Genomic DNA, 22715 nt, shown 5'->3' with positions numbered 1-22715 from the left:
GGTGTGGGTGCTTGTGATGGGTCTGTGATGAAAATAAAAGGGAATTCTTAAAGAAACCCTACAAGAAAGAAGGATGCTGATCTACCCAAACCTTTTCTATTACCTCCCTGTGTAGATAACTGCAATAGTAGCTGTTGGAGGTAATCCTTTAGCCTTGTCACAAAGCTTTGAAAACATCTGAAATCTGGAGACAAAAATTGATCCCCACAGGATGGAGGGGAACTGATAGCTCTACAGGCTCACATGTACTCGTGAGCAAGTCACATCCACCTCCCAGCTTGAGGAAAGCCGGGTGGAGGGGGATCCTGGCAGCCATGTCCTTCCACTGTCCTGTGGGCAATGGCAGCGCCAGATGACCATATATCACCCTGCACTGGTCTGTAATAAAGTGTCTGTGTAGAGGTGTGGTGGTGAGAATCCACCTCCAGAGTGACTGAATATTCCTTCTTTCCCACCTGTGACCTTTAACTGTGTATTTTATACTATGTATTTCAGTAATACCAGTGCAATATTGTACAATTCCTATTGCTGCTAAGCATCTAAGCCAACTGCAGAATGGTGCTGGAGTTGACGTGAATCTCGAATAGATTACCCACTGGCATTAATGCTTTGGCATGCATATGTCTGTCTGTGTTTGAGCATGTTTGCACTGAAGTTACTGCAGTAGTATGCTAGCATCTGGGTTCTTTCAGGAAAGTCAGCTGACTACAATCTTTAACAACATTTTCCTTTAGGATAATCCTAAAACAGTCTTTTTCTGGGGGATATCAGCACATGGAACTTGTCTCTTGCCATGACACCAGGAGTCCATTGGACAAGAGCTGTCATTCAGAGCTAATCCTCCTAATGAACCAACCTCTAGTATATGTCAGCTCTGCATATCCTGAAAGATGCTGACCTTGCATGGGAGACATGTCCACCGCCTGCTCTTCAGACACAAAGCTTGAACACCTCGGCAATTTCTCCTGCAGCCTTTCACTCTGAATTTGCCGATTTGCTTCATGACAAGAGAGCTCTACCCTCCCCAGCCAGAGCAGGGGCACTGAAAGTTTTACGTTCTCCTGGAAGGAAAGACTGCAGCTCCCATAGCTGGGGAAGGAGGGCAGAGCAGCATGCCCACCTGTAAGGCACTGGGCGCTGTTGTTCTAAGGCTGCCCACCATTAAATGTCACCTCACATCTGTGCAGAGCTGTTCCCACCACCCTGACAGGAACATCACCACTAACACAGCGCTGCTTACACTGCCTGGGTGAGGCGGGGGATTGGCTGTGTCCTCATGCTCCCAAAGCCCCAAGTGCTGCTCCAAGGTGTCCCAGCTGTGTGACATGGTGTTTGTGGCCCTTAATTTTACACTTCTCATTTAGGTGCTTTGGGGTTTTGTTGAGCGTTGTTACATATATTTTTCTTTCCCTTTACTTTTATTTTTTGCTCTTGTTTTGTCTTCCCTGAGCAGCGATGCCAGTGCCTGCGCCCTGACCCACTTCTAGAGCGGATAATGATATTCCGCCGCTCCAGCCCCTTCCCCCGCTCCCCCTCCGGTTCCCAGGATCACGGAGCGGCGCTGCCCGGCTCGGGCGCTGTCTGCATCTCCACCAGCTCCTCGCCGGCAGCTCCCACCCCGCTGGGCCCAGCGGTTATTCCCACCCAGCAGCGGGCTGCGATGCTCTCTGGCCCCGCACCGCCCGGCCTCTGACCCCGCCGCCCTCTGACAACCCCGAGCCCCCTCGATAAACTTTTCCCTCGCGTGGCCGTGTGCACTCGGGGGTATCCCGGAGGGCCGCCTCACAGAGGATCCCAGAGCCCGGCCCCCGCCCCCTCCCGGCTGCTGGGAGGGGGGGGGCAGCCCTTCGCTGCCCTCGGGCTCTCGCTCGCACAGCCCCGTAGGCACAGATACACACAAACACACAGGCACACACTCACACGCGCGCACACGTCACCCGCGCGCGGTCCCCGCCCCCCCGCGCCCCCGCGCCCCGACATACACTCCGCGCTCCCGCACCCGCGCGCACACGCACCCGGCCCCGCCGCGCGCTCGCCGCACGCACTCGCGGCCGCTCCGCGGAGGGCGGCCCCGGCGCAGCCCCGCCATGCGCTGAGCGCGGCCCCGGCAGCAGGCAACATCCCGTACACAGCATCCGACGCTCCGCACTCCGTACCCGACACCGGCTGGGCCCGCCCGCGGCGTGGGGGCGGCCGCGGGGCGCGGCGCGGAGCCGTTCCCCTCGAGAGGTGCAGCTCCGCACGGGCGGCGGCTGAGGCAGACGGACGGAGCGGCGGACGGGAGGGGGAACGGGACGATTTGGACATGCTCATTCTAAGGCGCTGGGTTGCCTGCATCCAGCTCGTCTGTATCATCCGAGCGGGTGAGTGATGTTCCCACGGACAGAGCTCTGCCTTTCCCACCAACTTTTCCTCCCCCCCCGGCTCCGGCGCCGTTCTCCCCCTCTCCCTCTCCCCTTTGGCTGAGAGCGACGAGCGGCCGCTCGACCCCGAGGAAACGCGGCGTCACCCGCGGCTGGGACGGTCACCTGCCCTTCCGCCACCTCCGCGGCGCCCCGGCTCCAGCGCGGCGCGGGTCCCGCGGGTCCGGGGGCGGCGGGAGCCCCGCGGGCGGCACCTGCACCGAGCAGCGTCCCTGAGGCCCTGTATTGGGAAATGGGGCTCTCGCCTCTTACGTGAAGTGTTTGTAAAGGAACTCAGGGATGGGGGCAAAATTTCAGCCCCCCCGCCCCCGGAGAAAGACTTGTTCTCCAAGAACTGGTTACGTCAGTGATTCCCCTAAAACAAGAGGTAGCTGCAGCCGTGAAAAGCAAAATATTCAATTGTTCATGTGGGACACGGATTCCACACAGAGTATGGATTCAGATAGATTTCAGTAGGACTCCTTATGTAACCAAATGAATTTTCAGCTCATTGATATCTGTGCAACTGGAGTGCATGATGGCAATAGTGTGCTGCTACTCACTGCTACTACAGCAGCGCGAGGCGGTTGGCACTGCCAGAAGCCCTGTTAATCCTTCACCATATAAATATTAGGAGCCTGAGTGATGGGGTTTCTATGGTACCGAGCGTGATTATGGACTTTATAAGGTTCTGTCAAGTAGATCACTAGGAAGTACGTGTTGTTCGCTTGCATTCAAGTATGAGAAACTTGGGAGCGTCAGCCCGTTCTAGCCGTGACCGCTTCTACAATAGGGCTGTCGTGGTGGAGCAACCACTAACCTACATTTCCACCCAATAGGTGGTGCTGCTTCTGAAACCGTGAGGCTCTGTAACAAAGATCGGGGTGAGGTGACAGTGACAGCAGCTCTGTACCGAGCTCTAGTCGTTGGCAGGAACTGCTTTTTGGAAGTATTTTCACCCCCAGCCTGAAAGCTCAGTGGAAAAATGCAACTGTGAATACTATGAATGTAGCCAGCCATTATTTACAGTGCACTATCCCTACATTGGTAACATTTTAATGTCACTTTTAAACTTACTTATTTCTAAAAGTAGAGTACTTGATCTAAAATACTTCTCTCAGACTGGTTGGGCAACAAATGCCTTACATGAAAACATCCAAGAAGTTTTCACGCCACCTTCCTCACGTGTTAAGCCTCCTAAAATCAGATACATGTACTCTCAGAACTGTTCTGAGAACAGCTTGTGTATGTGTGAAGAGGGGTTTGAACACATGTGAGTGCAGAGCAGCGTGCCATGCTGTGATCACAGTGTAATGCAACAAAATTGCCTTTTGGAGACTGATTTTCACACCCAGGTGGTAAGCAGTGAAGGACACAGAGGCAACCTTCTGATGAGACTTCTGTGTTGTTGATTTCATCTCATCTGTACTTAGAGATAAGTCGGTTTTGTGCAGCAGAGCATTCAAATACTTTTTGCAGTCGTGGATGTTATTTATGGTCATGGGCTGGAAAGGTCTGTCAGCATGGTGAAGTACTGTTCCTTCCTCACATGGGAGGTGTGATACAAATGCAGGTGTTGGTTTTCTCCTCTCTCCTCTATAGTTTTCAAACCTGGCCTGAAGGTGACACCCTTTCTGGATGTGTAGGGTGTTCTGATCTCAGTGGCTGCTCACTGGGAAGGGCTGGCAAGCTTTGCTCTTTGGTGGGAGCACTCGATACAGGTTGATAGAGAGATTTCATTTGAACAAGTTCCTCCTTGAGTATCTCTGCTTAACTAAACATGCTTTCGTTTGATTGTATTAGTTTGTTGAATTTAACATTTTAGAATCATAGAATCACAGAATGGCTTGGGTTGGAAGCAATCTTAAAGATCAACCAGTTCCAATCCCCTGCCATGGACAGGGCTGCCAACCCCCAGCTCAGGCTGCCCAGGGCTCCATCCAACCTGGCCCTGAACACCTCCAGGGATGGGGCATCCACGGCTTCTCTGGGCAGCTGTGCCAGGGCCATTTATTAGAATGTTATTTATTAGAACGCTGACATTGCTTCCTTCTGTTTTCTCATTAAAAAATAAAATAGGTAGTAGTATATTACTGTTGTGTGGCTCCTTAGGTTTGATGAGGGAGGACAGCTGAGTCAGACAGGCTGGCTCTCACCATTGGGTATCTCTGGTACACACACAAGAGCCAAGGTGTTGGGAATGGGTCTGGGAATGCTGAGGAGTGTGGCTGCCTCCTGTGCTTCCGGGAGGCTGTGCTGGAGCTCGGCAGCACATCAATATAGATCCCAGCCTCAACTGGCTTGCAGTTCCAAAAAATGCTGTTCAGTTTTCAGCTGGTCACGCAGAGCTGCACAGGGTTTTTTTTTTCAGTGTATCTGTTGGGGAGTTTTGCTACCGCCTCTGGGAGTTTCAGCAAGGAAACCTCAGTCTCACATCAGTTTAGGAAAGACAAAAAGGTCACATCAACCACACTGAGGAACCCCTTTAGAGCACACTGAGGCAAAATGCTCCTTTGGGAATGACAAGGCAGTGACAGTTCTTTCTCTGTTACTGAAGAAATGCTTGGGGGCTTGGTTCTAAGATTCTAATAACCCTGCTGAGATATGAATAGCACCTTCCTCCACAGTGCTGCCAGAGCCAAGAACTGATGTAATTATGTATGGGGCAGGGTATTATCCGGGTATTCTCGGTAAGTGCCATTCAGCCTAGTTCAATGGAACTACTTGTGGAATAAGATGCTATTCAGCCACAAGTAAGGGCACGTGAGAAATCTGCCTGATTGTTCATGGACTGCACTATGTACTTAGAAAGGAGCTTTTCCAGTGAAGTTTCTCCTGCGCCTAAAATTAAAGAATAACAGCTCCGTAGACAATTCACTTCTTTTTTGCATTTTCATTTTAAATGAGAAATGCATGAATCTGTAATTACATCTATTCAGCATATTTTTCAGGCTGAATATAGCCTTTGGAATTCTGCCCTCGCTTACTGATGTGTTCCATATAACCTTCTTAAAGTCAATGGGGTATGCCCTTTTTGCAGCTTTTGTCTCATTGTGCTGAAGGAGAAATATTTTGTGTCTCTTCAATAAGTTGGCTATTTATGAATTTGTGTAGGCAAGAAAATGCCAATGGAAAAAGGAATATGTTTTAACAAATTACATTATAATTGTGGCTAAATTTGAATCAAAAAGATGTAAATATTTAGGCAAGACCTAAAAAATATTCCATGACCTCACTGGGAAAATATAGGGGTAATTTTACCGAATAAAGCAAAAAGTCTCTCCAAAATAAGCTCATTTACACCTTATTCCTATCACTGTCTGACCTCAGCCATCATTTTGCCTTTCAAAAGGCAGCTAATTAAACTGTGACTTGTTTGATCAGTTGTGTTTTGCTTTATTTTTTCAGTCTCTGGAGAAAAATTTCCCTCTTTTCATTTGTTTCTGGCATTCCAGTACCATGGCTTTATTCACACAGAAGTATTGTTTCTCTGGATATTCTTTTATTAGAGAACTGACATCAGGACTGGATTTCCAAGCTACCAGATGGCGTGTATCTCACTACCAACAAGAAAAACAACTTGTCTGCTCTTTTTGGATGGCCCCAACTAATATAATGAGAATCTGATGCAGAGTATTAACTTAGATTTCTAAATCCAGTCACACTTTCTGTTCATTCTCATGTAAGCACACTTAGGCTCAGTAATCCCTTAAACTGTCAAAGGAATATGGGATCAGAGCCTTCTTAATAGCTCTAACTAGACAGCACTTCTGTTGGCCAGGTATTTGGCATAATTATAACTCAATTATAGCAGAGTAATTCTACAGAACATTACTTTTAATGTTTTAGCATATTTTAAGATGACGCTTTCCTATGGGCATACATAACTCTGACAGAGAAATTCAGTTTTGCCATATGTAAAACATAAAGGCTAAAACAAAATAGGAATTTAAAGACTGCTTAAGCACTTTATTTTCTGCATTTTTGTACCACTGAGATTGATATATGTAAAAATCTAAATATGCTCAATAATTATACTGAATACTGAGAATCAGTTATACTGATTGGTTTTGAGGTTCAAGTACTGGCAAGTATGAGAATTGGAACACAAAATGAATGACGTTTAAAGAATTAACATCAGTGTAACTCACATATAGAAAAAATAGCTGTATATGAGTAATATATAAAGCTGAATAATATATAAAGCTGTTTTATGTGAATTTCTAGAGAGAACCTAATTAATAGAGATAAAACTACCACCCCAATTGTAAATTATTCCACTTATAATCTGGATTACAAATCACAATGGCAGTTTGTGAACACAGGAGCTTGCCGCTTACGAAGGAAGGCAGTTTCCTTTTGCTCATCATGTAAGTGGTCATTTCCCACTATAAGTTCTCTAATTAGGAATTTAAGGGTGAACAGATTCTGTTCTTTCCCTGACAATTTCAATTCCTCTTCAAACTGGGAGACCTTCTCAGTATTCCCCCTAGGGCCAGGAAGTCTGCAGCAGTTCCGGAGCCCCTGTCTCCCATTTAACAGCGCGATTCTTACAGCTTCGTGCACCATTTATGTGGCTTTCCTGTATGAGACATCCTTTGGCTATTCAGTAAGCTTCTTTTCCCATAAAGACAAAAGTTACCTTTTTTGAATACATGTCAAGGCTTCTGCATTAGAAAGATAAATAAACAGGAAGCAAAGAACTTACAGTATTAAATAAACAAAACGTGTTAAATGAAAGATGGGAAATTTTTCAGAGTGGTTGGAACTGTAAGTGAGACTTGGCTCCAGTATATTCTTGAGGAACTGCTGGCAGTGATGCACTTTTGTAGGAAGGTATGGTCCAGATTGCTTGCTGAATACAAATTACTGATGTTGGTCAGTTCAGTCTTGAGTCTCAGGTGGAAATGAATAATTCAGTGGAGATTTTAGAAATGAAATAGGGATATATATATATACATACATATATATATATATATATATATATATATAAAGGTGACTGGTTGAAAAGCAGACTTTAAAGCATTATGAATTGTTCTAGCTGAGACATGCTTCTCATAAGCTCCTATTGCCTTCTTTTTCTGCACCATGCTTGGATTTAGGTGTTCTTGTTCTCAGTGAAGACCTCATATATATTTCCAGCTATTCAGTGATTTACACCAGCTGTCCTAGGGCAAGCCAGTTGCTTGTTATTTCACTCAGCTGCCCAGCTCACCTAAAGGCAGTGTAGAAGCCTAAACTTGAAGGCTTTGGAACCTCCATCAGGTGCCTAATAGCAGGGTGATTCATCCCACTTCATCTGAGCTTTTGCCTAAGTCAGGTTTCCTCAATCCATAGCTTACGTTGCAGCTTTAGATACAGTGGCTAAAAGGTGGGCTAGATATGGCTTGGCTACCTGGACTATGGCAAGCAATGTTTACTTCTCCACATTTTTATAGCATTCTGTCAGAATACAAAGTATTGATATTTTTTTTAAAGTATGTTTTACATACACAAGTACACTTCCAGAAGTGTTTATCAGCTGTTTTCATTCTATTGCCATTCTGTTTATTGTTATAAAATCATGAAGTGGCTCAGGTTGGAATGGACTTTTAAGATCATACAGTTCCAACCCATTGCCATGGGCAAGGCTGCCATCCACCAGCTCAGGCAGCCCAGGGCCCCTGCAGCTTGGCTTTGAGCACCTTCAGAGATGGGTCATCCACAGCTTCTATGGGCAGCTGTGCCAGCACTTCAGTGCCCTCACACTAAAGAATTTCCTCCTAGCATCTCATCTAAATCATCATTTCTGCCTAATATGTATATATATTTATAATGGGAAGGAAAGCCCCGTAACAAGTGCAAATCTTCAGGTGTTCTGAAGGACTTCTACTTTTCAAGGGCAAGAACAAGCACAGAGGTAGATGAGTGTAAAGTAGCAGAGATAAGTAATTTTATGAGGTTACTGAGACTGCTCACATGACTAGTGAAGGATTTCAGTGAGAGTTTTCAAGGGTGGTACACCTGTTTGCATGCTAGCTCTGAATTCTAACCTTCATTGCCAAAATATTTTTACTGGATTACCTGATGACTGAAATGTAAAACAGGTAGCATTCAAAGATATAGCTAAGTATTTTCACTGCATTAAAAAGACAGTACAAGTTTGCTTTTCTAAGTGCTGTCAGCAAGATAAGTGTAAAAGTTAAATGAAATCAAAGGTATCTTAAGAAAAAAAAAAAGATGTGTTTCTGTAAATGCCATAAGAAAATTTCCTAGGAAATCACGATTTGTTCTTCGACTGGGGAATGTTGTTGTTGTTTTAGAAGTCATCCATGCCAAATTCAACTTTTTCCTAATTTAAATGGATGTATTTAGAGACTTCATTGAGATCTAGACTGATTTATATCAGAATTCTTCCAAAAATACTGAACTATACTGATATTGCTCAAAGCTATCAGTGCCTTGGGAAATAAAAATTTGTAGTGCTCTTCAGGTGCAGCTTCTATAGGAGATACCAAAAGCTTTTCTGAAAGCCAACCAAATCTGGTGTTTGAGGGGAAATTCAGCTATGAACATTTGTGGCTTTTTTTTTGTTTGTTTTTTGTTTTTTTTTAAAGATGTGAATCTATTCTGGCTTTGCATGCTAAACTCCATGATTTCAACAGAAGTTTCCCAAAACAGCTGCTTCCTTTGACCAAACAGCTAATGACCAGACTAACAGCTGTCTTTGTACAAGTAACCTGATGTTACTCCAGGCAATTTGTCTTCTAGCTCCATCCCCAAGCCGACCAATTTTATCTTTTTGGAGCCATTTGGAAAAGCACATTTTATTCCAAGTGTATGCTGTTTGTTTCTGTAATTTCTTTTTGCAGTTCTTACTCTGATAGGTGTGTGTATGATAATTAACAAATCTGACAGGCTGTGGAATTCCCCCTGCAGCCCGCTGGAGCGTGCTGTTCAGTGTGTGGGACATTTCATGGTGCACGGTGCCATCAGCAACCCATCATGTGCCCTGAGGTTGGAATAGTGCTGTATGGTCTATGTCTATCTTTCCCTTTGCAACCGTCTTTCATTTTCAGGCTGTAGTTTACAGTTCATTTATCTTGCAATGATAGCTTGTTGCGGAAAAATCCTGCAGAATGAAGTTCTCTTTTTTTTCCACACTCCTTGGATTTGTATCACTGTAGGTATACAGATTACAGCAGAATGACTTCTGGCTCATTTCAGCAGAACTGTGCGTGAATAAATCCTGGATGAGCATCAGGGAGCAAAAGATACAGATGAACTATCTGAGTTACAGGATGGTGCTGACACAAAAACAAGTGGAAACAAACTGGCACAGTGCAAATATAAGCTGAAATCCGAGGGCGGCTCCTACCCATTAAAGCAATGATATTTGGAAAGTCTTTCTGCCGCAAAAAAAATAGATTAAAAAAAATCAATATATATATATATTTAAGAATAGAGCTCTGTGTATTTCCGCAAGACCCTGCAAGGTCAGAACAGACCCACACTGGTAACATCAGAGTCACTGTCAGTGACCACCATCTTATGGTTTCAGCTGTGCTATGGAGAGAAGTGAGCAGAGTGCCCCTGGCCATGCCAGCCAGCTGCCCATGTAGGAGCAGCAGCAAAAAGCCTCCCTCATTCCAGGCAGACACATCTGTAAGCTGGGTGATGGCACTGAGGACTCACAGCATCCCCACTGCCACTCTGCATTTCAAATGGTGCTCAGAATTAAAACATCATCAGTCTATCCAGGGGAAAAAAAAAAAAAAAAAAAAAAAAGCCTAATATAAAATCAAGAGACTTTAAGACATACATTTTGGCTTGTATTAATGTGTATTGGGGCTTGTTAACAATTTGCAATTTTAAGTATTTGTACAACGACAAAGTAAGGAAGGTTTGCAAAATCTCTTATTGTATGACTTCACGAGGTAGGGGTTTAATTAAAATACTGACTATTAGAGTATCTGAGAGAACTGGCCTTATTCTCACTTTTTCACACTATCAGTCCATGGAGAATTCAGGGAAAAGGAGATTCTTCAGTTGGCTGTGTCTTCCTGTTCTGCAAAGCCATCTAGAAAACCCAGGCTGGCTTGGGCATCTGCAGAAAGCAGGGAAAGGAACCATAAGAGAAGTGGCATTTTACCATGAACATTCATAGTGTGTTGGCACAAGTCATCAGCTTGTTTTTATGTCTTTCTATTCTTTTCCTAATTCAAGATCTCTGTCTCAGAAATGAACTATTTGTTTTTTTGTTGTTGTTGTTGTTGGTTTCCAAATCAATCAGTGAAATGCAAACAGTGTGAATGAAGGCCCCAAAAAAGTGGAAACTGTCGTTGTAGACTGGAAGGATATGGGCTTCCATTGGGAAGTTCAGAATGAAAATCGTATGCTGAAAAGTTTACTGAACTACAGCATGAGAAGGCTAAATAAAGGATACACTGGAAAATTCAGGTATTCTGTACAGTTTTGGGATAGCAGAGTAGTGATACAAGCAGAGAATTTGAAACAATTAAAATAGAATCATTTTCATGATTCTCCTACTGGGTTTCCAGCAAGAAGATTGTTCTCAATTTTGAATCATTTTATTTCTTTGTCACATTTGACACTAGATGAATGCTGAGCATATTCTCAGACTCATCTACCAATTTCTCTTTAATTCAGCATCTAAAAAAATTTATGTCCTCCCTGACAGTCCAAAGGACTTACTCCTTTCCATGCATTTTACCAATACAAATGTGGTTACGTTTAGATTACTAATGTAATGGTCCTCCTGGCTGTTTTTCCTATCCTCTTCATAATGTGTGTTTCCTACTTATTGACATAATTTCTGCTCATTTTTTTGGTCATGTGCTTTGTATCATCTACTTTTTCTCATTCTTTCTTTGAGACGACAAAAGAGGGATGGTTGGTGGTTTTTTTTGTTTGTTTGTTTGTTTGCTTACTTACTGTGCATTGGAGAGAAAAAAATTAATCAATTTAACATTTATTAGAACTAACGAAATAGGGAAAAAAAGGTTCTTAGTTTTATTTCTCTGTAGGTTTGATTTTCTACACTGTTGTCTAATTGCTCAGTCAGAGGTTCAAGGTATCTCTTGATATATCTAAGCAGAGGTGAATTCAGTATTATATTCTATGGAATTCATTCAGGGATGTTTAAAAATACCCCACGCTTGAAACTGTTCTTTTAAACCATTGGTAAAAGACACTGTTAGGTCTGAGTGTTTTTGAGTCTTTCCTGATTTATGCCATTGACTATGGGATCTGTATTGCAGAGAACATCTTTGCACATGGTAGAAGTCTTCAATGGCTGGATGGAAAGTCCTAGCCTTTTTGTGAGAGGTAATAAGGCTGTGACACACAATCTGACAAAGATCTGTCTGAGTATCCGTACTCATGGAGGGAGAGATGGAGGGAGCATGAATGGATATGTACTGTTCATTAGGAATATGTGAATATCCTAAAAGCTCTATTTGATTAGCTGTTGTGACTATATGTTTGCGATGGGGAAAAATGTTTTCATCATATGAAAACAAATTGCAAGTGCATTTTAACACAAATTTAAAATGCCCTTATTGCCTTTCTGAGTGGAAGAAGACAGGTTCAGCTCAATCAGGTGAAGATAACGAGGCAGTGATGCGCGATGGATAGTTTCAGGTTGCATGCAGTTGACTTAAATAGAAAAAAATGTATGTGGAGCTATCAGAAAACAGTCTTGTTATCAGTAAATAAGATTATATTGGTTAAATAGCTTTTTCCAATATGATCGACACTGTGCATTTGAATAAGTCTGTAAACCATGTTTTCAAGGAAAGCTAATGATTATTGAAGTTTTTTGTTCATTAGTTGAAGAATTAAGTGAGTATACTAGACTATTTCTAAACATACAAAACCCCACTGCTATGAGATCTGTTGTTCACTTGAAGGCAGCAGAAAATCTGACCCACTCAGGGTAGCTTTTGGGTTACACTGAGTAATAGATTTGGTCACTGTGCTGTGGTACTTGGAATGCTGGGTAGGTATCCTGCTCATCACATAAAGTGCAGGCAGGAGGGTTTTAGGCACCTGAACTGGGATTTATAGCAGCTAGCATATCCAGTGCTGAGACTAGCCTGGTCTAATATTAGATATGGAGGTTGGAGGTCCTACCTGCAGCAGGGGGGGTTGGAGCTTGATGATCCTTGAGGCCCCTTCCAACGCAAACCATTCAATGATTCTATGACATGCGAGCCTGGCTAGGAAGTACTAAAATGTTTTGTTTATAAATTCATGGAACAGTCCAGGTTGGATGGAGCCTTGAAATGTCATCAAGTCCAAGCTGTATATGGCTAGACTTGACAAAATGTGTCCTGAAATTCCGAATTGATCTTACTACTCTTGAAGTAGCCAGAATATGTTAACAGTTTTCATAATCACCTAATAGTGCAGCATTTGCTGAAGAAATGGGAAATAGCAGTCCTGAGCCGTTCCTGTGTAAGGGTTTGAACCACAGCTGTGGACAGCAGTTGAGATGGCTGCAGTGCTGATCTCCACTCAGGCTGAAGATGGAAACAATAAAAAATGTGAAAGAGAAAATGTACGATGAAGCCTAATGGGTAAGCTGGGTGCTCCTTTCAGCATTTCCAGGCACTAGACTAGATTTTCACTCTCCTTACTGCCACCACAGCCCTCCTCAGAAAGCAGCAGCTGCTGTGTGTGTCCCTGGTCTCCTGCTCCTGCTGTGTGTGTCCCCCTCTTCCCCACATTCCCACACATTGCCATCAGTCTGTGGCTGTGTCTCTGTGCTGGGATGGAGGCGTTTGGCTGCAGGGGCAGTCGGTGTGATGGAAGAGCTGCTCTGTCTGGCACAGGGGCAAGGAGCCAAGTCAGAAAATGTGTTGTAGGTTGGATTGAAGCCTTGGGTCAGCAGCTGGACCATGCTGGGTTATGTCTCACAGTGAAATGAGTGAGATGCGGGGTGCCAGTTTCTGTCAGTTTGGTTATTTCTGTCTTTTATCTAACTACTGTCCTATGAAAACAAACAAACAAACAAAACAAAACAAAACAAACAAAAAAAAAAAACCAAGAGGATATCTGTTGTCTCTTGGAGTTTTGAAACCTGATGAAAAATGCTGTTTTATCTCTTGGGTGGATTGGTCTGATGCTTATCTAGGCCTCCTGGGCATCTCTAATCCATGAAGTCTGTGCATCTTTCAGCTTGGACCAATTCCTATGTTTTTCCTGTTGTGGAGAGTGAACCAGCTAGAGACAAAAGTGCTGTGTACCACTCCCAGAAGAGAAAACTGTGTGACTGTGCCCTCAATCTGTGTAGGAAGTGCATGCGTTCACAGCACCCCGCTAAAATGCCAGGAGATTTTCTGCCTCAGGCAGGTATGGCAACAGAGTGAGTAACAGCTGCAGTGTCCTGGAAGAAAATACAGCATGTTCTCCTTTCAGTGGCAGTTCAGCTGCTGTGGATGGCATGGAGACAACAGCCTTATTTCCCCAGTGAGTCACTCAGCCTTCCAAAAAGCCCAGTATCTCCAAGGCTTTCAGCTGAGGTGGGGCCTATTACATGCTCCCTACACAGCCGAAACCTTAAAAGCTCAGTCAAACCCATAATTAATTGAAGTTTGTGTAACACTTAGAAGATATAACTCACTAGATGAGTACTAAGGCTCTTGCTAATGATTTTAAATCTACAAAGCAACTTCCTAAAAAGCTTTGAAATTGGCAATTACAGTATTCCGTGTTAGATGGAAAAGCTTTGATGGCTAAAGAGTGAGAAATAAATGCATGACTTACACTGGAGAGATAACAACAGCACACTGCTAGGTACAGTGACGTGGCAAAGAGCCAGACAAGGATTTGCTATTGCTCCTGCCAAAACTCGATTTGAAGCCATTTCAGTATCTCTGTGTTGCATAAATGACTATGAAATTCCTGGGAAGTCTGTAGTTACATGTAGTTATGGTCTGAAGATAAGGTATAATTGGAGAATTTTACTTGCATGCCCTCTTCATGTATTTTATTTCTGTTTTTATTTCTGTGCAGTTACAAGGCTGCCTTCTGATACAGTGCTAGACATGAATCCAACAACAGTATTCTTGTCCATCCTTGTTCTGTCAGATGCTTATAAAAGATAAAAACTGATGATGATTAAAAAAAAAGATAAAATAGATTAAAAATAATAATAATAACTTATAATGATAGGTCTACAAGGCCATTATTTTCCTATCATGAGAAGGAATATTTTGTAATGAAAACTGGAGTCTGGAAGGTTGGTTTTTCTGTAGTGTTTTTCAATGGCAAAATACATGAAGCTGTCTTCCTTGCTTGTCTGGTAGTGGGGGGCTCAGCATCCGCCAAGCTGTTTACTTCAGTTATTCAGTTTTTCATGAGGTGCTTAGAATTTGATAGGTTCTTTGGTGTAAAATAATGTAGTCTTAGGCTGTAAACCTTATATTTTTAAGCTAGCATAGTCCTGTCATATATAAATAATGCGTGACTGTTGTAGGCATCTTCAGAAAAAATTATTTATCTTGATTAATTGCTTACTAATTTCTCCCTAATACCTGTTTGAATATGTGCAAAATAATCTTCATATTACTTCTTTAAGAAAAAAATACTGTAATTATCTTATATTATCCTAACTACATTAACATCCATCTTTCTTGAGGACACTGCTACTGTCTGAAGTGGCAGTCTGGGAGGACTTCATTGTTTTGCGACTTCATTTAGAAGTAAATAAAGTTATGTCCAAATAAAATGATGGAAAAATAATCTCCCTACTTGTCTACAGGTTTTTCCTGAGGCATTAAGTAAGTGTTAGCACTGTGCTCATTGATGCAATGCCAATATACTTAAGACATCTTGCAAACATTTAATATAACTAGTCATGGGAAATCCAGACAGTTAATTTATACATGGGAGTGTGCATCCATCTCCTTCTGTGAACAGGTGAATCATGTAAATGGTCTGTTACACATGTTGGCTGGATCTGACATTAAACCAATGTGTGGAGATGCTGTATAATTGCAATCATTTGTCATGTATGTATTGATATATTTAAACATAGATGTCATCAAATGTGCTTGTCCACAACCAGGGTTCCGTTGTGAAAGTATTTTGCAAACACAGAGCACGAACATGACAATTTCCCACATCAACTAAGAAATGATGAAAACAGTGAAAGAGAAGCTGGTAGGACAGAGAGGATGGGAGCAACTGTTAGGAAAAGAAGTTGTGTTGGCTATTTCTGTGAGTCAGGTTTTCAAAGTGGTCCCTCAGATCTCTCAGGAGACCTGAACTCGCTACAACTGCCTGATAGGAGGCTGTAGCAAGGTGGAGGTTGGCCTCTTCTCCCAGGTAACAGTGATAGGATGAGAGGTAATGGCCTTATGTTGAGCCAGGGGAGGTTCAGATTGGATAGTGAGAAAAAATTGTTCTCCGAAAGAGTGGTGAGGTGTTGTGACAGACTGCTTAGGGAGGAGGAGTCACTGTCCCTGGGGCTTTTCAAGAAGCAAGTAGATGTGGCACTGAGGGATATGGCTTAGTGAAGATGGATTGATGGTTGGACTAGATGATCTCAGAGGTTTTTTGCAGCCCTAATGATTCTATGATTCCATGAAAAATTGTATTGAATAAGCCTGTCTCAATTCCTCATCTGTAAGAGAGAGAGCAATACTTCACTCAGAAGTGTTTTGTGTAAAAGAATATCTTAGTATTTCAAAAGCCCTTTCAAGAGAAAAATGGTTAACTCGAAGCCCTATGTTACAGGGCTGAATCCTGCTGCTAGGAGGTTATGAAGGTAGGTTTTATAGTTCTTGTGGGACCTGCAGCACGCCTGCAGGCAAGTTGGCTTCTGATCATGTAGAGGCCCTGGAGCAGACCCTTGCATATAATGTGAGCCCCAAGCAGCAGTTACATTGCATCTAATGTAATCTAGTGACTCAGTGTGGCACTGGAAATCATGAGACGTAGGAACTAAACCTAGCAGGCAGTGTCAACCCAGGCATGCCATTTGACCTTTTTTTGCCTTAATTTACCATATGTAAAGCTGAGACAATATCTCCCTACTTTATTAAATTAGTTCAGGAACAAAAGCACTACATAAATACTAGGGTGTACAGATATTATGTGAGCACTCGTGTGCAAAGGGCTGAGACGTGTCTGGTGACAGATAGCCCTTAGCACAAGCACAGCCTTCCCAGTGATGTATGGCTTTACTTACATGCAACTTCAGGCACATTTATGCTTGACAGCTTGGGTCAAAACAGCTGGTCTGAGCATTTATCTTGCAGTGGTGCCTCCTTAATCCTGATCCTAAATGGAAATCCTTACCATGTGTACCCCAAAAATACAGAGACCATGGATTGCCATAAGGTCTGTTACTTCATGTTCCTCATCTAAAAGTCAACAAGAAGAAATGTAATACTCACTTGCTTTATCAAACATGTCTCAGTATAGCTTTTGTGCACACTTGATTGGAACAGTTATACTGAATTGGGACACCCATGATTCTATTCTATCCAATCAATCTATCCATTCCTGTAATTTAATATTTAAATGTTGTGTATAGCCAGAACAGTGGTAGGACAGGCATAGCATACTAAAAAATTTCTCCCATATGTACAACTTGGGTCCATATATGTGTCATGTATGTTAATAATATCCTGTACCGTTCCTCTTTATATACATATATCATACGTATACGAGTGTGGTCTTGGGACTGGGGGCTGCCAGTGGCTATTTCCTGTAGTTGCCATCTCAGTGCTATGTGGTCTTGCAACATGTGCTGTCTGTATAGTTCCTGGTTCCAAATGAAGAAGTGCAGTTTATGTCTCTCCTGCCCTCCATAAAGTCAAACAACAAGAGACAAGTCACTATTTGCGTGTCAGCATTTGCAATCAACCGATATCTGATACATTGTGGTTGTCATTAGCTCTGGCTTCAGGGAGGTTGGTACCATTGCTCGTAAGGCAGAAGTAAATGTTGACTTTTAATTAATGGCAATAAGGGCAAATACCAATCTGGACAAAAGCTTTAAATTGTGCAGGCAGGCAGTGGATAAAAACTTGCCTTTCTTTTTACTCTATTCTTAAAATAAGGACATGTTAAAAATGAACAGAGACCATTCTAGATTTCTGTTGTTCTCCAGTGAATGATAAAGTGGTGAGTCCTATATACAAAAAAAAAAAGCCATTATTGGTAGTTTCTAGAGTCTTTATTTCAGAGTATATAGAAATCCAACATAGAAATAAAAGAGAGAGGAAGAGATAAAATGGAGGGGGGAAAAAAAGAAAAAAGAGTGAAAAGGGAAAGGGAGGGAAGGAGGGAGAAATGAAAGAAAGAAGGAAGAGGAAGGAATTGTTCAAATGTTCTAGGCATCTTCACAATACTGATCTCTAACATATATGTAAGTATGTAATACATATAGGAAATACATAATGAAAAAAATTGTAGAATGATACTTGTTGACACTCCTAAGGAGAAGTGATGTGATGAATGTAACAGCAGTAGATTTGGGGAAGTAGCAGACACTATCCCCCTACTCTCGTATGTGCACTACCGCCCTGTCTCAGCTCCTTGTCCATGGCTGACCTACAAGCTCTCCTCTCTTCTCCTGTTCATAAGGGACCTTGTGGGCCATTTGTGGATATGTCCCGGATTCCCCTTCAGACAACCTTGTTTTTCTTGTCTGAGAGAAAGGTGGAGAGTCCTGCCCAGCAGATTCTGGGTAACTGTCCTAGGTAATCCATCGCACATATCATGCGTGAGAAATTCACTTCAGGTCTACTTAAACAAGATGCAGCGCCAACACAGAGTTCTGTGGATTTTCTGGCAATGACCTATAGAAATAATGATAATAATTGTCAATATAACAGCATGTATATAATTGGTGACTGCTGACAGTAATTTTCAGGCCGTAATGACAAAAAAACAAAAACAAAACCCACAGCCTAGCATCACACACAAAAAGAAGAAACAAATAGCTTCATCACATTCAAAACAGAAGTGTGTTTTCTTAGCCTGTCAGGTAATTCATTTGGAAAAGGTTTCATTTATAATGAATGTATTCAGACCTAATGCCATCTCTCTGTACAAAATGCAAAACCAAGATTGGACTAAAACTCACTGCTCTTGAGTATGGCATACTGGTGTCTCTATGGACAAAACACAGTTGTGCCTTACGTATCAAAGAGGAACCTTCAATTATGACTGGTTTTGTTGGAGAGGAATTAAAAACTTGGACTTGTCAAGACTGTGGCTGTGAAGAGTTTTAGCACGCAGGGTGGAATAGACAGGCTGATACAGCATGTAAGTTCTATAAGTTGTGTCTCAGGAAGACAGTATTTGGCATTCGGTTTCAGCTAAATTTCACATTGATTTCAATTGAAGAAAAACAACTCTATATTCTTCCTGAAGCAATATCTACAATGAGTACTATTTTAAGAATCCACCCAAGGCTCTAGTCATGAAGAAGCATGTGTTTAACTGGGCTGCATTCATTCTAGAAAATAAAATTGATGTTCTACTTGCAGTTTTAAAGGGAAAATCTTTGTTCCTTTTTCTCCAAGACAGGATTCCGTGGTGGCTGTGAAAAATATCCTCATTTCAAATAAATTAACAAAAAAGAAACAAACTGTAATTTCCTACAGCACACGCATGAAAAAATTTAACATGGTATTGGCAGGGAAAATGGCCTATAGGGCTACTACATTTCTGGCATATTATATACAACAAATAAAATTGCAAGAAGAAGATAGTATTAGGTTAAGAACTACTATTGTTAAAGGTTCTCAATACTTTGTGTTTAGCACAAGCTTTTAGAAATTAAAAAACAAAGAAAAACAAATAAAAACCAAGATGGTGTCATGCCACCCAGCTCTCCTTGCTAAATGAGAATGAAGAGGTTTACCATGATATTTCAAGAGTTTGGAGTAGGGTGGATATTTTTCTTCCTTTTGTGTATATTCACACTGTATTCACACCATCTCACACTGCCACAGATGCTTCTGCAGAGGGTCAGATTTAAATTAACATTTTGTGTTAAAGTGACAGTGAAAATTTTCTTTTTAGGGTGAAAGAAAAGGGCCAAGGGTGTTACATAAGACTTGCTAATATTTTATCTGTCCAAGTGATATTTTAAAATTATGAAAAGTTCATCGAATGGTTCATACATTATTGATATGTTGATATTGCAGGAGGCTGGAAATTGTTGGAGATTATAAAACTGGCTAGAGTGCAGAAAATTCTTTCCATAATGACGTCTTTCAAGAGATTTAAATTTGTGAGGTCTTTCTTCTCTTTTTTAGACAACTTTAATGTCTTTTAGAGGTAAGGCGTTTGTAGAAGCTTTTGATTCCACTCTTGTTTCAAGCTATCTACTACATAAGTCTACTGCATTGTATCTTTGGGACTGAAGATTCCTGCTCAGGGAGCAAGTTCAACATGAAGTGTAAAACAATTGTAAGAGTCTAATAAACTTATTCTGTCCTTAATGTGTAGAGCTACTCTTGGGTTTAAGCGATTCAGATGCTCTGAAGGAAATTAGAAAAAGATAACTGTTTATGCAAATGACTATACAGCAAACCAAATTTGAAGAAGGATATTGTTTCCTAGAATAAACGAGCATCTGCTTTCCTTTTTAATGTAGAAAAGTATCCAAAATGTGACCATAAATGTGAGGTATTGAGTGATTTGAGTGAGAACCACACATTATTCAGAGCTCACTAATGCAGTTTCCCGTACTCTGTAAAGATTGAAGTAATAATTAGCCCCAGAAGAAAGAGGGGGCCCAAGAAATCTGGGCTTAAGAGATGGGTCTGTCCAAAACTCATGACATTCAATTTTGCTAAATGCAAGATCCACCTCCTGGATTGAGACAATATCAGGTACAAATACAGGCTGGGTAAAGAATGCACTGAGAGCAGCCCTGAGGAGAAGGACTTTAGGGGTGTTGATAGTGAAAATCTTGAAGTGAACCAGCAGTATGCTCTTGCAGCCCAGAAGGCCAACTTTGTCCTCGACTGTGTCAAAACTGGGCTGGCCTGTCCTCATCTGGAGTACTGTGACCCCCCAGTGCTACAAAGATGTGGAGCTTTGGGAGTGAGTCTAGAAGAGGCAACAGAGTTGATCAGAAGGCTGGAGCATCTCTTCTACAATGACAGGATAAGGCAGATGGGGTTGTTCAGCCTGAAGAAGAGACAGCTTTGGGAAGACCTCACTGCAGCCTTCCAGTACCTAAAGAGGGCCTACAGAAAAGATGGGGAGGGACTCTCTGTCAGGGAGTGTAATAATAGGACAAGCAAGAATAGTTTAAAAGAGAGGAGATTTAGATTAGATATTTGGAATAAATCATTTACTAAAAGGGTGATGAGGCACTAGAATGGGTTGCTCTGAGAAGCTGTGGATACCCCATCCCTGAAGGTGTTCTAGTCCAGGTTGGATGGGGCTTTGTGCAAACTGAAAGTATCCCTGCCCTTGGCAGGAGCATTGGAATTAGATCTTTAAAGGTCCTTTCCAACTTAAGGCAGTCTATGATTCAACATACCAATAAAAACAACAGGACTTTTTTTCTGCAGTTATATTATTCTACTGCCTTTCCTTCCAGTGGTACTGTGGGGCTCATAAGAAACTGGATGCTTTTTAATGAATGAATATAACTTAATCCTAGCACAAACTTGCATATTGCCAGTATAAGAGCAGCAAGCCCATTCATTTGGCAGTAAGTCAGGTATGGCTAGATAAAATAAGATGCAATCCTTTCATCAGTGCGTGAATTAGCAATTAGTTGACATCAAACTGGCAAAGATGCACTAGACAGAGAATATAGAATGAGATGTCTCTGTGTTAATACTCTAATCTCTCTTTCATTACACACCTTCATAGCAGGCAGAATTAACACTGGTAGAATTTCTGTTTACTCAAGAAAAGCAGTCATGTTATAGTGTTAGTTTGTGCTTCGTTGGCACTCAGCAGAGATAAGATCTTCATTCAACCTTAATCTAATTATGACAAAATTAATAATGTCAAGCCTTAAGAAAGTAAGTGCATGACAATTAATGAAGAAGTGGGTTAGATGTGAAGAAGTTTGCTCTGCTCTGCTGATGATGACAGAACTCAGCCTATGAATCAGCAGTATAAAAGGAGTATTCTGAGGAAATAAAACCATAAAGATAAAGGTAAAATATGAAATCCAAATGAGACCCTGGGGACTAGGAAACTAATGATGGGTAAATCACATCTGAGATGTGGGCTGAGGCAAAATACATAGGTGAAAAGGGGAACTTCAATTTGATACAAAAAGAAAGGGAATGCTTAAGCCATGAACTCTGTGTTATATGCAGCCTTGCAGAACAATTCATCCATCATTCAGTCCATTGCTGGCAGCTTTTTTTCCCTGGGGAGTTAATTTAATGGCAGCAGCCTGCCCTTTGCTGTCAGTTTCACCAGGGCTGAGAAGCTTACTCCTATCACACTGAGCGTATTGCATTCGCTTGACACAATGCATGCACGCAAATAGGTTTGTGCCTACTCTGGGGTAAAGATAGCCACTAGGAGCAGGCATTTGGCTGGTAAAAAAAACATCTTGGTGTGCTCCCAAGATGACCCTAGGAAAAAGGATCTGACTGCTTTGATGACTGCAACCATCTTTCAGCCACTGCCTGTATTGATTCTTCAGTGACACATGAGCTTTCCCTGGCAGCAGATGAAGCTATGGAACCTGCTCACCAGGTGGGCCTCAGCATGATAAAACGTATGAAAGCAGATTAGGTAGAACAATTAAAACTTTAGAAATCTGGAAATAAGTGCTTACAAAATGAAGGCTGTCAAAATGGCTAAATGGGCTACTGAACATTAGCAAAAAAAATTAAAAAAATAAAAAAAAAAAAGAAAAAGGAGAAAATGAAGATGTTAAATAAAGCAGAAGAAAAAGAAAAAAATAGGAATGAAGGGAAAGGGAAAAATTAAAAAAAGCAACTGGAAAGCAGGAGAGTCCTGTTCTGGATTAACTTCTTCCAGAAGAAACTGTTTTTCCAAAGCTCTAATTTCATTTGTACTTAAAGCTCCCCATACACTCTGGCATTTTAATTTCCCTTCTCTGAAAAGAGATATGAGAAAGGGATATGAAACACTTATGTCCTGATTTGGAGTAATATCATGACTTAATTTTTATCTACAGTCCAGAGGTAAGTTTTGCCAATGGAGAAAGAAAAATGGCTGGTTACACCATCTGTGGTCTTCTGCACTTTGACTTCAAAAGTGAATGGATTCAGGTGTTTATCAGAAGCCATGGTCCTCTGAAAACTTCATGTTGTTACACACTCTCAATTAAAGCCAAAA

General features: G+C 41.9%; 1 protein-coding gene across 2 annotated transcripts in view; it reads left to right on the top strand.

Annotated features, from left to right (window-relative positions):
* Positions 1-2273: 2273 nt before the first annotated feature.
* PTPRZ1 (protein tyrosine phosphatase receptor type Z1) overlaps positions 2274-22715 on the top strand; it is a 133131-nt gene continuing 112689 nt past the window's right edge. For both annotated transcript variants that reach the window (XM_042816179.1, XM_042816178.1), the window contains exon 1: positions 2274-2363. In XM_042816179.1, coding sequence (XP_042672113.1) covers positions 2306-2363 — 58 coding nt within the window. In that variant the 5' untranslated portion in view covers positions 2274-2305. The remainder of the gene's footprint in view (positions 2364-22715) is intronic.

Source organism: Centrocercus urophasianus, unplaced genomic scaffold (assembly GCF_019232065.1).
Source record: "Centrocercus urophasianus isolate 14NV4802_14NV808 unplaced genomic scaffold, USGS_Curo_1.0 seq_15, whole genome shotgun sequence".
In the NCBI taxonomy this organism is placed as follows: Eukaryota; Metazoa; Chordata; class Aves; order Galliformes; family Phasianidae; genus Centrocercus; species Centrocercus urophasianus.
Note: the sequence above shows the minus strand (reverse complement) of the source record. Positions and strands in the feature narration are given on the sequence as shown.